Here is a 16,842-nt window from a genome sequence, read left to right on the forward strand (position 1 = left end):
TTCTGATCAGCAAGCCCTAGGCTCTGTGGAATAGGACGTCCCATTTTCATCAGAGATATGCTGAAGGATATGTCATTCATCTACAAGCTCAAATCATGTAGTCTGGGGATAGCTTCATCATAGCAGCTTGTGCATCTGTTTTGGCTCAAGTGTAATGTGTCTTTCCAAGCCCAAAGTTATCCCATCTCCATTACAAACTTCTTCTAGACCCCCTTTTATTTCTTTCGCTATAAAATTTTACTTCATACAGTCAAGTGGGAATGCACAAGTCCCAACACTGAATTCTCCCACCTTTCCCCCTTGCCAAGGAAAGTGCAATCAAATTGAAATAATGGCTCTCAAAGGAACAAAAACATCACCACCAGTAATAATGATGATAATAATAATAATAATAATAATAATAATAATAATAATAATGAAATCACTGTGTTTTATCCTACTGCTCAAAATGAAGTCTGCATCTTTTTCCAGCCATGAAGAATTATGGAAAGTGCGTTGCAAACATTAATGAATTTAGCCTCACAAATCCTCGATGAGGTATTATAATAATTTTCACAAGGAAGAAAAGGAGAAGTGAATCACTGGCTACAGAGATATTTCATGAACTAGGTAAAGGTAAAGGTACCCCTAACCATTAGGTCCAGTCATGTCCAACTCTGGGGTTGCGGCGCTCATCTCACTTTATTGGCTGAGGGAGCCGGCGTACAGCTTCCGGGTCATGTAGCCAGCATGACAAAGCCACTTCTGGCGAACCAGAGCAGCCCACGGAAACGCCGTTTACCTTCCCGCTGGAGCGGTACCTATTTATCTACTTGCACTTTGGGGTGTGCTTTTGAACTGCTAGGTTGGCAGGAGCCCGGACCGAGCAATGGGAGCTCACCCCGTCATGGGGATTCGAACCACCGACCTTCTGATCGGCAAGCCCTAGGCTCTGTGGTTTAACCCACAGCGCCAGCCCCATTTCATGAACAACTGAGTTGCAAATGCAGTGAGGCAAAATGTGAGTCTCTGTCTTGGCTGCTTTTTATTGATTTGCGAACAAAATACCGCTGTCATGGTGGGTGGGATGTACGTGGTCATGGTGTGAGACTGGATGGAACAGGGGAGTTGCTGAGAGGATGGAATGTGTTAAGGTAAGAGGCAGGAGGAGTCTGCAGAGGGACAGGAAGTTGGGGAAGAAGCAGTTGCAGTTTGCCGGTTAACATACCCTCCAACGTTTCTCCAATGACAATAGGGACATCCTAAGGAAAAGCGGGACATTCCAGGATCAAACCAGAAATGAGGACAACCTCTGTAAATCCAGGACTGTCCCTGGGAAGTAGGGACACTTGGAGAGTTTGAGTTAAAGGAGTTGATTGGTCTGGAATTAGGGCAGAGAGTGGGGGTCTCTTATTAGGAATAGGTCTAGCAGGTGAGCTCTCCTGCTTTGAACATTTTGAACCTGGAGGGCACCAGGTTTGCGAAGTCTGCTTCCAGGCGCTACAGGACTCTGTGTTGTTTTTCTTGCAACAGACTTGGGTTGTGAAGCTCTACACAGTTAGCTGAGGCTAAGTCTCATAAAACTCATTGGGACTTCTGAGTATAGGCCAACATTCACACTGTACATATAAAGCACTATGACCCCCATGTTAAACTTCCATGGCTACCCCCACAGGATTCTGGGAGCTGTGGTTTGTTAAGGGTGCTGAGAGTTGTTAGGAGGCCCCTACTCCCCTCAAAGAGAAACAATTCCCAGCGTTCCCTGTGAAGAGGAATTAATTGCTAAAGGATTCTAGGAACTGTAGCTGGGGGGGGGGTATAGGGGTCTCCTAATAACTTCCCACACTCTTAACAAACTACAGCTGCCATAGTTCTTTGGGAGAAGCTGAGACTGCTGAAAGTTGTATCATAGCACTTTAAATGTATGGTGTGTGTGTGTGTGTGTGTGTGGCCATACCTAGATTGCACTGTTGTTGTTTTTTAAATCACAAAATGATGTGGAAATGTGGAGAAGTGAACTTACATTTGTAAAAAAAGAAGTGTAAAGATGAAGGAAACCAACATTCACAAGATTCACCCATCCCTATTGAAGATTTTGACTCCATAATCCATGCTATCTCTCTTAATTCCTGCAAATTACTCCTCAAAATCCCACTTTTTCTAAAGTCTAGGTTTTTGCCGGGCAAAATCTTAGTGGCAGCCCCAGCTGCACTACTGCTGGTCTAGAGCTATTCCCAACTGCTTCCACAAAGACCGCTCCCCACATCAAATGGGGGGCGACTTTTGCGTGGTCGCACGCAGCCCCCTGGATCCAAGTGTAACTCCTGGTAGTTCAGACTGGCTTCATCCTCCCCAGGCTAGATAACTGGAGGTCTCCGCCTACCTCAGCCAGTCGCCCAATCCCGCCTGGGGAGGCATTGCCAGGGGATTGGCCAGGTAAGGAGAGGGGCTGCCCTGCCCACACAATAGAAGGTGTAGCTTACCTGGGAAGCGGCAGTCGGGTGCAATCCTTTAGTCTATCTTCCTGAATGGGGGTGTGTGATGCGGTGACCCTCACCCCCTTTGCGGCTATGATACCAGGGTTCCCGTTAAAGGGGTCTTGGGGGGAGGCATTGGCCATACGCTGAGAAGTTGTCATTGCTCTCCCCCTCCAGTGGCGGCCAATGAGGGCGGGCTCTCTGCTTGAACAGGCATTCTCCAGAGCCAGCCCAATCCCCACACATTCTGGATAACCCTGAAGTCTCCCAGGCTGGGGACTGGGAAGGATAAACGCCCAGTGCCTGAGCCAAGGTCTCCCTACATCTGAATTTTAATAAAGTTGTTGCCAATTTTAATCCCATAGCACATTGTCTTGTGTCATTATTCCGCTCAGGGGTTACCTGGGGTTTGGGGGACTCCGCCTGTCCACGCAATGGTGATGACTCCTGATACTTCGCATTTAATTCCTGCCTCTGCTCCAAGCAACTCAGGATAGTTTGTGTGGAATTCTCTTCATTTTATCCCCAGCACCCAAAACCCTGGAAGGTTAGTGGGGTTTTTGCCACCAAGTTTTGTGGCTTAACTCCCTTAACTCACTGGCTCAGTTAGAGCCGTCATTATTTAATCCTCGTCGCCAACTCTAAAAATACAGCCGTACCCTGGAGCAGCTAACGCAAAGAGATGTAAGAACCTTTGAAGATAAAAACCAGTGCATACAAAAGTTAGAAAATCTGGGCCAGAGAGCAGATACCTCTGGAGAGAGATCATCTCTGCCTGCTCTTGTAATGTAAAAAAGAAGGCTCCAACACACCCAGGAGGCATTTGGTGGAGCAGTGTCCTGAAGACAGAAGTCAAGAGCTGGGAAAACCCATGGTAGGGCTGCCATATTCCGAAAAGTAAAAACCAGGACACCCCCAAAGTTGAGCTTACAGAAAAAGCCAAAATAACACAGTTTTTTTATTGACTTGCCTAAGATCCAGGAGAAAGCAATGGGGGAAATTTATAACTTATCTTAAAGACCATTGTAAACAGTTAAAATCGTTAGTAGGGTTGGAATATCACTTGTACTTTAATGGTGAATTTGGAATACAATGGAGAGATAAAATATTTGGATTACTGTGTTATAAAAGATGCAGGAGGAAATGATTAGCAGCAGGACCCACAAAGGGCAGGGGGGGAGTCCAAGAGATTCCTTGCTGTGTGTTGAATGTTGGATAGGTGACTGTAAAATTTCAATCTGAGAAACCAAATAAATAAATTTCTGAGAAAAATAAGATGCAGGAGAAAGTGCCACCTTTCGGAAATCCCCCCCACCCCCCTTGACATCAAAATCCCAGTAATGTCCAGGAAAATCTGTGGGAACAAGTACCGGTAAGTGCCTTCAATTTTTTCATGCCTTTCAGAATGGGTTTTTTCCTACTTTCAGAATGGGGTTTTCCTCCTGAGATCAGCTCCCTAGGCCCACCCCTCTGATGTGGTTGGAGCTGTGTTGACTTCCCAGGCAGGCACAGTTAGGCCAGCATAGGAGGTATATAGGTGAACCCAGACCAGATCATTTGGCCAGGTCTCAATTGTGTACAGCAGGTCAGAGCTCATTCATTATCAGGGCACAGGTGACAGATGGCTTCCTCTGGACAGAACCAGCATTCATCAACAGCTCCACCAGATTGGGGAAGGGGAGGGCCATTGACCAATCGTCACCTCAAATTCTGAAACGTTGCAGAGTGAGGGCCTCGATGTACCTGGAACTCCATCTTGCCCCTGGGAGTTTTAGGGCTGTGTGTGTGTGTGTGTGTGTGTTAAACTTGGTTGGTTAGATTTAAGGAGGATCCATTCAAACTAATTAAGAGCGTAAGAACTACTAGCAGCTTTTATTTTCAGTAATGGCCCTGTCAGATCCCCTTTAGAACTGAATAGCTGAACACACAGCTGACTGCTGTTTATCCTCCAGCCTCTGGTTCCAGTCAATGGGGGTGCTGAATTTGTAAAAGGTAGAAGAAAGGAGAAGAACAGGATGGAAAGGGAGGAGAAAGAACAGCAGGGTCATGATGAATTTGGCACAAGATGCCGGCTAGTCGAAGAAGGGAGCTTGGCATGTACACTCTGTATAGGAGAACATGCAAAGCCTGATGTTGCCACAAGCCTTCCATGTTTCTTAAGAAAAGTGAAAATGACAAAATAACAGGCAAGTGCCCACCCAAGTCTTCCCATTTACCCACCCGTGCCAATCGCTGCTGGATACAACAGTAATCCAGGTTGAAGTTGTGAATTCAGAAAAGAGCTTCGAGGAATCTGACATCATTACACGCCCCACCTTCTTTCAGACACCAGGGACTAGCTACCTCTGGTATCAAGCAGCAGAGTTCTTCAGTGAACATTATCAGCCAGAAGCAGACATGATGTATTTGCTATTGAGCTTTGTTTTAGGGGAGGCCTGCAGACGCCTTTCGCTTTTATCTGGATTACAACGGGGCTGCCTTATTGTACATTTGCTGTGGTGCTGGAGGGAAGAGGGGTGGGGGAGAGCAGAGCCATTTTTCATTCTGAGGAGGACAGATGAACTGCGCCCTTGTAATTCCCGTCTGCATTAGAGAAATAGCTTTGTGGCAGGTGAGACGGTGTTTGTGCGTCAATGCATGGCGTCAGCACAAGCTGCTTTGTTGTGGGCATGCACTCATGTGCCACATCAGTGAACTCATCAGTCTTCAAAGACCTTATGGCTGGCTGCATATATTTCCAGCCTCCAGTGGAACATCTCCTCCCAAAGAATTAACATTTGGAGGGTTAGGGTCTGAATATGCACCTTTCTCCAAGTGTGTGTGTGTGTGTGTCTGTGTGTGCACATACACATACACATATATACATATACATATACATATACATATACATATACATATACATATAAAAAGGTAAAGGTAAAGGGACCCCTGACCATTAGGTCCCGTCATGGATGACTCTGGGGTTACGGCGCTCATCTCGCTTTACTGGCTGAGGGAGCCAATGTTTTCCGCAGACAGTTTTTCCGGGTCATGTGGCCAACATGACTAAGCCGCTTCTGGCGAACCAGAACAGCACACGGAAACGCCGTTCACCTTCCCGCCAGAGTGGTACCTATTTATCTACTTGCACTTTGACGTGCTTTTGAACTGCTAGGTGGGCAGGAGCTGGGACAAAGCAACAGGAGCTCACCCTGTTGCGGGAATTTGAACCGCCGACCTTCTGATTGGTAAGCCCTAGGCTCTGTGGTTTAACCCATAGCGCCACCCGCGTCCCGACATATACACATATATACATATATGAGTCAGATCACCCAATTAAGGAAATTGGAGCTGATTAATTGCATGCATTTCAATCAATGCATCCATTGTTTAATTGTATCTGCACAAATTTATGCATGCTTTTAACAGTAATTTTGAATGGGTTGTGGAACCTGGAGCTTCCAGATATGACTAGAAGACAACTTCCATCGTTTGAGGCTGATGAGAGTTGAAATCCACAGATTCCCCCCCACCCCTATTTTAAAAGGGGGGGAGCATCCTTCCTTTGTTAGATAGTGCGTGCTGCGTTTCACAGCAGACAACATCTTAGAAGAGTCATTTCTTTCTGTAACACAATATTATTTTAAAATATTTTTCTTATATAAAGGTGCCCATTCTAAACACATAAAGCAATAGACCCATGAATATATTCATTCTATCGAACCAGGGGGGGGGGGAGGGGACAAGCCAGCTTTCACTTTTTCTTTAAATAAATGTAAAAAATAAAATAAGCATAGGTGAACACAAAGGGTTGAGATATGTTTTTAACTGGACTCAAATTTACAGCTTTTGGGAACGGGAGGAGAACGGGGTTGTGGGGGTGGAGAGAGTTAAAACCTGAAATATTGGTTACTCGAAAGCAAGTCCAGGTCTTCAGATAACCATTACACAAATATTCATTAGGATTTGTAATGCACGCATTAGCAGTAAGATCAAATTTCAGACTGAAAACATACAATTAAGTGATACAATGAAACCCTCTAAGGCTTAGATGTTTTCCAACCCAAGCTAGGCAGCTGAACTTTGATCATTGCCCTATTTTCTTTGAATAATATTTCAAGTGGGGAAGAGCAAAGAAGTAAACTAATCCCGCATGGTAAGAAAAAAACTAATCCCTCCAGCAACCTTTGTATGAATGGAAATATATTTCAAGGTATTTTCCCAACAGAAGATGCAGAGATGGGTTTTGCACTACTTGAATAATCAGGTTCAAGGTCAAAACAAAATAAAATAAAAAAATTCCTTCCAGTAGCACCTTAGAGACCAACTAAGTTTGTTCTTGGTATGAGCTTTCGTGTGCATGCACACTTCTTCAGATACACTGAAACGGATGTCACCAGACCCTTATATATAGTGAGAGAGTGGGGAGGGGTATTACTCAGAAGGGTAATCCTTGAAGTGAATTGTTTCAAGGAAAAAATTAATTACTCCTAAAACCAAAGAAAAGAAAATAAGAAAAGTGTTTTGAAAATGAATTCCCTTTGACAGAAGTAAAGCATGTGGTAAGAAGCATCCCTTGAGATGCATCTACACTTAGAAAATAAATCAGTTTAACAATGATTCTTTCTCTTTGGGAAACTCTGGGAACTGTAGTTCTGTGTCAAGGGCTAGGGAGTTGTAACAGAGAAATCTCAACATCCTCACCAAACTACCTTTCCCAGGATTCTTTGGGTGAAATCTACTGACATGATATAAATATAAATATAAATTTCTGGAGTAGGGTGCCCTTTACTTCACGCCATTTTACTGTGCCTTGCAACTTACTACAGGAATAAAAACCATTGGGAAGAATCGTTTTTGGAAATAAATAGGTATTCTTCCCCATCCCTAACTTCAGGCAAGAAAATGTCATGGGTTGGCTCTGCCTTGTTGCATGAGAGCACTGTGTTTTTTTGTTGTGTTGTGTTGTGTTGTGTTGTGTTTTGCTTTTTATGCTCAGTCCCCACTTCCCTTTCTCATTTCAGAAAGGATCACTAAGTTGGGTGAACTACATATTTACATCTGGGTCACACATTCCTTCCTCTCTGCATGGTGGCCACACCTAATCCTCAGACCCAGACCCAAGCTGCATGAAGGACATTAATGAATACTTAAACCCAATCACCTGTAGAAAATAATACGGACCAAAAAAGAGGGAAACAGTCATTATCTGATTTCTGGCCAATTGCTCCCATCCACAAGTAACAGTAACAATTGTTGTTTCTGCTTCCTTTGTAACATTTCAACATTTTTAGACCATCATAAATGAATAAGAGAAGACAACTCTAATAGGATCTTACTTCCTAATAATAATAATAATAATAATAATAATAATAAATTTTTTAAAAACACATTTATTTATATCCCACCCTCCCCGGCTGAAGTCAGGCTCGGGGCGGCTAACATCAGATATATAACATTGGTATAAAATCAAACAATAATTAAATTACCTCCTAAAAACAGGTCAAAATCAAATTAAAGTCTACAGAAATTAGATGGCTTTCCGCAGGGTTAGGTTTGGGAACAGTAAGTGCTCATCGGCCTAACTGTTTACGCTGACCTTATATGGGCCTGTGAGAATGCTAGGAGGCCTCTTTCATACTAGTTCTTATACAAAAAGAAAAGGGGAGTGAGTCAGACTGAGCCCTGACCAAAGGCCTGGCAGAACAACTCCATCTTGCAGGCCCTGTGGAAAGATGTCAAATCCCGCAGGGCAGAGCATTCCACCAGGCCGGGGCCAAGGCTGAAAAGTCCCTGGTCCTGGTCGAGGCCAGCCTAATCTCTCTGAGGCCTGGGATCTCCAAGGTGTTATTATTTGCAGACCGTAAGGTCCTCCATGGGGCGTACCAGGAGATGCAGTCCCGTAGGCACGTATATCCTAGGCCGTATATCCAAGTACACCTGGAGTTGTAAGGCACTCACCTTTCTGTGATGGTTTCTCTGAGACCACTAGTGACGCCTTTGACCACAGTGCTAGCCTTTGGGGTCAGCACCACCTGAGATATAAAAAAGGAGCCCTTCTTCCTCCTCTCAATGATGGATGCCTGGAGAAACTGGATCAGTTTTTCAGGATCTGTTGTGTTGGCCCACGGAGCTGGCATCATCTGCCCTGGCCACAAGAAGGAAACCTCCAAAGCCACTGGACTGTGATAAAACACCAGCACTTGATAATCCTTCTCCCACAGATACTGGAGACAGACTTCGTGAGCAAATATAGCCGGGCACATTTTATTCCCAAAAGTGTCTTTGAGCATTTGGACCAGTTTTTCATGGTGGCACATTTGCATCCCGTAGAAGTGGTTGAAGTCCAAAAAGACCACTTCCTTGTGGTGGTCAGCAAGAAAGGCACTGATCTCCTCGAGGCCCTCGTTGACTTTGGCACTGAACAAACCGTGAGCAAAGTAGAGTTCATTGTCGGGGTCTCTGGGCTTGGTGGAGATTCTAAGATCAAAATACCGTATGCCTGCTCCAAGCTGGCTTGTGAAGTTCATTGTCTGCGTCGCCAACCATTTCCTCATCAGCTTTTTAGCCACAGTTCCAAACACAGAGACAAAATTCTGGACGGTGTCAGGTTGTTCAGGTCCAACGGGTGAGGCTTCATCAATGTAGAAACTAAATGAGTCATGAGAGCCTAAAAAATAACACAAAACAACACATTTGCATTTTTTTTTTTAAAAAAGCAACATTTGAAGACTGATACTCAGGGTTGCATGAAAATATTCCAGAGCTCAAATTACAACACAAATCACTTATTTCCTCTCTAACTGTTTTAATATCAGTTATTTTAGCATTGGAAAGATGTCACTAGTAGTATCCAAATGGGCTACCTGTGTGCGACCAACCTCCCTGCCAACTACCCCTCTGTTACTAAGTGTATTATTTCTGAGGTGTTCCAGGTCACTTTTTTTCTCCACCCCACCTCGATTCTTGAGGTCCGTCTGTGTGGATAATCCCCTTTTATTATAACTAGGGATAACTTAGTAACGGGGTTCTCTTGTCCAGCTGTCGTGGCCTGTTACATATATATATTGCTCTGGGCTCCTGGGTTGAGAATACCTCTCAGCTCTATCAGTTCCGGGTCACTCTCTCATTAGATTCCCCCCCCCCACTGCATCAGTTAGCTAAACCCTTTTAGTACCTGTGTAGCCTTACCGATGTTTCTGCCCTTTTGCCCCTCCTGAGTGAAACTCCAAGACACAAACTATCACCCTGCAGGTCAGTTTTGCCTTTTCCCTGAGTTCACCTCCTCATGAGCACCCATATATGGCTGGACCAAATAAACGCCCCTTTTCTCTTGGCTCAACAAAAACAAGTCTTTATTTATTTCATAACATCATGTTTCAAGTACTTCAATAGTCCATCAGCCTAGTTACATCTAAATCATAAACTCTTTCAGTATAACCGACTGATCTTCATCCTATCCTAGCCTAACCACCACTATCCTGGCCCCACACCCCTCTTCTTACAGTCACCACTCACTCACTCCCTCTTCTCAACTGCCAAAAACGGCTTCCCTCCTTTTAAACTGGGGATTGCCCCACCCCCAAAAGGATGAACTGTCTGTCAAGGTGTCTTAACTCTTTCTGTGCTGGGATGTCATACCTCCTCCACCCTAAGGCCAATCCGTCACACTGTGCAGCAAGGGAATCACAAAATATGTTATTTTCAGAAGGCACCTGATTGCTTCACACTTGCGCTACTGTTCTGATAGCATTAGTTTGCACCTTGCAGAGTCAATGAAAGGGATAGCTGTGTTTGTACTATGTTGAGTGTTTGGAGGTCAAAGCATATTGTTAGCTGGGAGGGGGAAATGACTTAACTTTTCAGACTCAGTCAGTGGTGTGCTGAGTCCCTGCCGGGTCGTGCTTCTGGCACAGAATATGACTCGCCACTGGCAATTGTTTGGTTTTCATTCTGCAAGTCCTTGATGTGTTTGAGTAGCAATTGTTAGTCTTGAAGGAAATACACCGTTAGTCTTGAAGGCTGACAATGAGGAATAACTCCAGCTGATATCAGGCCAAAATATATGAATCCAACACCTGTTTAAATTATATGAGAGAGGGCTTAGTCCTAACACCTAATCCTGACATCTGTGGCGGGGCCAGAGGTAAAAGCAGGCAAAGCCACAAATGTAAATTTGCAGCAGGCTAGTTTCAACAAACACTCATGCACCCTTCTCTATTCTCCATGAAGACAAGCCACTGAGATGTGTAGCCTGAGGAGAGTTATGAGGGCTGGATGGTGAGGCCATATTCAGTCCCTGGGTCTAAGTTTTCCCAACCCTGACCCAAATGTGCACTCAATTTGGATCATCACCATCACTGTGTCCTTGCAGCAGCACAAACTGTAGCATTGTGCAGACACTGTTGAGATGATGGGGCAACATGCCAGATAGACAGAAGGATGGCATGGGAATGGTTGTCATTATGGTCCCACAGGATGAGAACCCTAGAATTATAGGAGCACCACTATGATGCAACTGGACCCTCCCAGATGACGATGAAACTGCACTATTCCTTTGGATTTGGATGGATGAATCAACTGACTTAATGGCAGGTCTATCACATTTCTATTCCACGCATCCTTGGAGGAGCAAAGGATGTGTCAGTTTCCAGGGCAGGAGAAGAATGCATAAGATTCAAAAACCAATAGCTGTAAATGAAAGGGGCCCTGCCATGATTCTAAGAAGACTACTGAACAGTGTGAGCATGGAGGCAACAAGTTTAGCTCATCATGAAGGACATCACAGGTTTTATCCAAGAGAATCTTGGGACACTTCTGCCACCGTATTCCCTACAGCTCTCTAAAAAATGCAAGGAACGGAACACCACCCAATACACATGCGTATGCGTGGGGGGGGGATCTTTTTTGTTTCAGGTACAAAATATTGGTGTTTAAATGCTGAAAAACAAAATACCCCAGTGCCATAGAGGATGAATCTGACAGAGGATGGGGAGGTTTGTTACAGGTCCATTCCTGGAGATGGATAGCCTCAAATCTACCTGTCTCACAAGATACCCATGGGAAGGCATCCCCCAGGAAACAGTAGTGCATTTTCTTGCACAGCCTGAGGATATAGCTCTTCCCTCTTCTAGAACACTGAGCAACCCCTCAGGAAACCTGCTGGTGAAGCAGGAAATCCCAGAGGCAGCAGAAGGCTCCCTAGTCCCATCACAGTCCAAGCCTAAGTAATAAGGCACAGCCCCTTTCAGCCCTGATAGGTTTCTTGTTATGAGTGGAGTTGCAAGCAGCAGGCCTCTCTGGTTTGCTCCAGATAATCGCTGACGCGGAATTCCAAGTTTGCAACGCCTGAGAGCCATGTTTCCCGCCAGAGCTGGAACCTTGCCCCCCAAAATGTGCTGACCATGGTCCTGATCTCCTGTGACCTATCCTAGGATCCAGCCCTAACCAAAAGCAGAGCAACAGAGGCTGAGTCTCTCTGAAGGCACAGGCATCTGAAATTGCCAGCAACAAATAGGAAACATCTGCACGTTATCTGCATGGCAAAGGACCCCAGAAAGACTCTCATCATGCCACACTCTATTTAAAGTGCCGCGTCTTCTGTTCTCTGCACTCACACTACCCTGCAGGTCATTTGTTGAAAGGGGATTAGACAAATTCATGGAGGACAGCATTATCATTGCCCACTACTTATTATCAATGGGTAGCCAATGGCTACATATGACCTCTGGGATCAGAGGCAGTACTCCTCTGAATTTCCAGTTGCTGTGAAATGCGGGTGGAGGGAGAGGGAGAACTATTGCACTCACATCCTGTATGGGGGCCTCCTATAGGCACCTGGCGGACCACAGTGAGAACAGGATGATGGACTCAATGGGCCTTTGGCCTGATCCAGCAGAGCTCTTTTCATGTTCTCAGCTCTTTGCAGTGATGCTCCCAGTCTTCTGAGCCAGGAATATGAGTGGCTAGAGTGCTTTTCAAGCCCAGGGGTAAGAGAAAGGGTTTCATTCAATGCAGTGCTAAGCCTAAGGCTATCCTTGCACAACAGAATGTTTTTCCCCATCCCCAAATCTATTCTGGATGTTCTTCCAATCCTCCAAGGTAGATCTATGGATGGCCGAGGGTGGGGCATGCAGGGGGAGGAGAGGAGGGAAGGTCTAATTGTTTTTGCTGTTTTTCTTTTAATTACTTTTTTGTGTTTTTTATCTTGTATTTTTATCTCGTGAACCGCCCCAAGATCTTCTGATGAAGGGGGGTTGTATATAAACCTAATAATAAATAATAAATTAAATAGTAATTATGCTAGCGGCAGTCCCAGCACTATCTGGTTTTCTCACTGGGGGGGGGGAGGAGAGGGGTACCTGTAACTTTGAACTCTTTTCTTTGGAAGAAAACCAGTAAAGGGAAGGGGAAGATAAGATTCCACGCAGAAAAATAGCAAAGAAAGGGTTAAACCAGCTGACCACTTCACCCCACCCAAGTCTCCTACCTTTAGAACATCTGTACTTCATTTGAGGACTACATATAGATGGGGAGATACTGAGCAATGGCTTGACATAGGAATGAAGCAGATTCCTGTGTTCCTAATTCCACTTGGAATTATGGTGCTGGAGGAGACTCTTGAGAGTCCCATGGACTGCAAGAAGATCAAACCTATCCATTCTGAAGGAAATCAGCCATGAGTGCTCACTGGAAGGACAGATCCTGAAGCTGAGGCTCCAATACTCTGGCCACCTCATGAGAAGGGAAGACTCCCTGGAAAACACCATGATGTTGGGAAAGATTGAGGGCACAAGGAGAAGGGGACAACAGAGGACGAGATGGTTGGACAGTGTTCTGGAAGCTACGAACCTGAGTCTGACCAAACTGCAGGAGGCAGTGGAAGACAGGAGTACCTGGCATACTCTGGTCCATGGGGTCACGAAGAGTCGGACACGAGTAAACGACTAAACAAACAAAAACAATTCCACTTGGGGAAGAACTCTATTTTATCCAGACCTCAGATTGTTATTGCGGGCTGATTCACTCAAGAATGTTTGTCATATAATGACTGAAGCACTGAGCAGTGGATTGCCATCATAAATCAAAATGCCACAGATATCACTTCACGTCACCTCAAATAGAGTGTCTTTCATTGGAGTTGCATTAGACATATTATGGTGAATCATCAAATGCTGACTAGCTAAGAGTGTGCATGTATGAACCAGCACTCGTTCTTCGTGACAACAAATTTCACCAGTGTTTAAGCCGCCGTTGAAATAGTTCCTGCTAAAAAAGTTCTCTTTTTTAAAAAAAAATTAAAATACCAATCTTCGATGTTTCCTGCAAGCATTCTTACTCAGATCTTACTACAAAGGCAACCATGTAAGCACATAAAGTTAAATATATTTGTGCCTGGGTGGAAAATAATCTGGCAGACTTCACTATTCTCTCAGTTAATTATCTGATGAGCTGAGATTTTCTTACACCCACAATCATTATGTTTTGCAAACCCAGGTCTGTTCATTCATGTGCAAATACTGTCTTCTGTCAATCTATTCTTGCCTTAGTCACTGAAAAGAGGTCCCCTGTTAGGAGAAATGTCTGTGTTGATTGAAAGTAAATAACTAGTTTCTATGTTGAAACCAGGGATGTGGAAGTTGTTGCCCTCCAAATGTTCCTGGACTTGAATTTCCATCTGTCCTGGACAGAACAGGCAATGACCAGCAATGATGACAGCTCAACCCTGATCTCATATCACTATGTTATATTAGATGTTGCTTTTCATCACTAGCTGATTGTGGTGTTCTGTGCCCACACCTAGTAAAACATCCTTTCTTCATTGCAATCTCATAATGCTGTGTCCTCACAGCAATGGAAGGATGGACTGGGATTTCTGAACTGTAATGGGAGAGCTCACTTATTCTAAAGTAAACCCCTTTCTGTCTTGCAGGTCCTGCTCAAAATGGCAGTCTTCCGTCAGCAAAGACTTCCTCTTTGAAGTTTAAAGCAATCCCTGCTTCTCTGCAAAATTAATTAATGAACCGTTTCCACCGTCGCCTTGAAATGGTTTGCAACCCGATGGTCTGCATTTCCACTCAGATGTGAAATCCTGTTGCATTTAGTGGGTAAAGAGTTAGAGCCTACAAAAACCTACCATCCCCCCCCCAAAAAAACCAAGTTAAGGGGCAGGAGTTAGGCAGAGACCACTCTCCCCCACTCTTTTAGATCCCAGCTCGACTTCCACAAGGTGAGCCTGTGCCAAGGGGGGGAAGAGGGCAGTGGCGCCCCCTAGATCAAGTAAAACAATAGAAATACTTAACTAACTGACCAATCACATTGGTTCTTCCCCCTCCACACACAGAGGTTCTCCCCTCCCCACAACCAAGTCCCCCCCCCCAAAAAAAAATCCTGGCTATGCCCATGCTCTGGCCTGAGGTTGTCCAAATGCCAACCTCTGGGCTCAAAGGACTAAATTTCAGGTGCTCCAGTAAGATCAGAGGGCAGGATTCAACTAATGAGTCCTGTCAGTGGAAGCCATGTGCAATGACTTCCACTTGTGCAACAGCCTTTTCCCCTCTGTTTCCCCCCCCCAAAAAAAAAACAATGGAGGGAGGAGTGGGGGGAACAATCTGTCTGGCAAGCTCAAACGCTTGCACTGTGCATGCTACTGAAGTCCTCCCAGGGTCTGCCCTCCTCCATCTGAGTAAAAGACGGCTGGAAGGACCTGGTCTCCTTTTACTGAGGAGGGATCTTTCAGTGTAGGTGAACACAGGACAATCACTGCTCCTTTAAAGGGCTCAGTCTAAGGCTGGCTGTTGCTGAAGCAACATCCAGGTGCTGTTCTTTGTTAGTAGTCAGGCTGAGCTCTCTGCTCCCTGCAGAACAAGCTGTTCTCATCTTGGCACAAACTGGGTTGAAGTTCCCTTCCACAACTGGTACCGTCAGGGTGTAAGGAACCATACAATGGCATTGCTTTTGGTGGGGCGAGAGATACCATTTGCACACGCTTCAATTTTTCCCCTTCCCACCTCTTGTGAGCACTTAGGAAGGATATATTCCATCGGAGACCTTTTTGTGATGCAAATGGTATTTCGATTGAAGAAGCCATCAGTCAAATGAAAGCCCTGGTTTAAATAAATCTATTTACCCAGCGTAAAATGTTTGCGTTGTATCATCAAAATAAAAATAAATCAGTGGTTAATAGCTAATTCTTTCTCCCAAGTCACATATATAAAGGCAGAGAGAGCCATTGCCAGGCAGTTAATCTGCTCAGGGTTGCCCATATTGACTGCACAGCTTTTAAAAACTCATTCTTCAAGTAAAGGAAGCCAGCTTTTTTCTTTTTTTAAAGAACTCTTTCCAGGATAAATTAGTCTGCAACGACTATGCAAAGATAAAGAGATAACATTGCACATTTGGAAAGCAATATTCAGCACAAAGGCAGATGTTAAAAATACTGGGTGTGTTGTGCTATGATCATGAACAAAGCTGGAGTTGGGTGCTAATGGATGGAGCTAATTTTCTCTCTGTCTTTCATAATCTAATACTTGAATGCAGAGGCAGGAAATGAAACCAAGTGGCAGAAGGTTTGGGACAGGCAAAATAACTTATTTGAACAACACACAATTTATGGAGTCCACCGGCACTTGCCTCGTATACTGAACTGTGCTCCTCAAAGACTGAGTACCCAACGTGTTCCCCTCCAAATGTTGCTGGACTCCAAATCCCATCAGCCCCAGTCAGCATGGCTCACTGTCAGGGATGATGGGAGTTGTGGTCCAGCAACATCTGGCTATCCTACATTGGCTATTCCTGCTCAAAGGTATAATTTGGACTGCAATGCAATCCCCGTCACCCATCTTCATGTGGCTCAATGGACCAGTCTGGCTGAAACACACCTCACTCTCTGAATTTTATCTTCCATTTTCACCACTTGATTCAACCTGATATCCCTATCTAGTTTTGTTCCTGTTCCCTTCCTCCATATTGCTTCCTACCTTGGAAGAGTTTACTTGCTTCTAAACTGTGTTGGTTTTTTTCAGCTGATGATTCTGCAACTTGACCTTCATGACCTTCTGCCTGGTTTGGACTACATTACCCAAATCCATTGGGCCTTCACTCTTGGGGTTGTTTCCATTGACCGTCCGTCATGCTTCTAGCCCTGTGAAACTGAGTCAGATCCCCAAAAAACATGACTGCCAGCAGATTCTCCCATCAAGCATGCAGTACCCCAGAGCCAAAACCACCACAAAAATAAGCAAGCGAGCCCTTAACTTCCAGCACAAATTATTAATCAACTTGAGCTTTAGTTGATTAACCTACCAGCTAAATGGTCTAGCAGCTCTTGTGAGAAAAGTGAATGGGATTCCATGCAAAGAAGGAGATCCACACACAATTGAATCAATGACCAGCATGCTCAGGTGAA

General features: G+C 44.7%; 1 protein-coding gene across 1 annotated transcript in view; it reads right to left on the minus strand.

Annotated features, from left to right (window-relative positions):
- PLCXD3 (phosphatidylinositol specific phospholipase C X domain containing 3) overlaps nt 1-16,842 on the minus strand; it is a 75,061-nt gene that overhangs the window by 13,125 nt on the left and 45,094 nt on the right. Inside the window, exon 2 of the mRNA XM_033164493.1 lies at nt 8,397-9,105. Coding sequence (XP_033020384.1) covers nt 8,397-9,105 — 709 coding nt within the window. The remainder of the gene's footprint in view (nt 1-8,396; nt 9,106-16,842) is intronic.

This window comes from Lacerta agilis, chromosome 11 (genome assembly GCF_009819535.1).
Source record: "Lacerta agilis isolate rLacAgi1 chromosome 11, rLacAgi1.pri, whole genome shotgun sequence".
In the NCBI taxonomy this organism is placed as follows: domain Eukaryota; kingdom Metazoa; phylum Chordata; class Lepidosauria; order Squamata; family Lacertidae; genus Lacerta; species Lacerta agilis.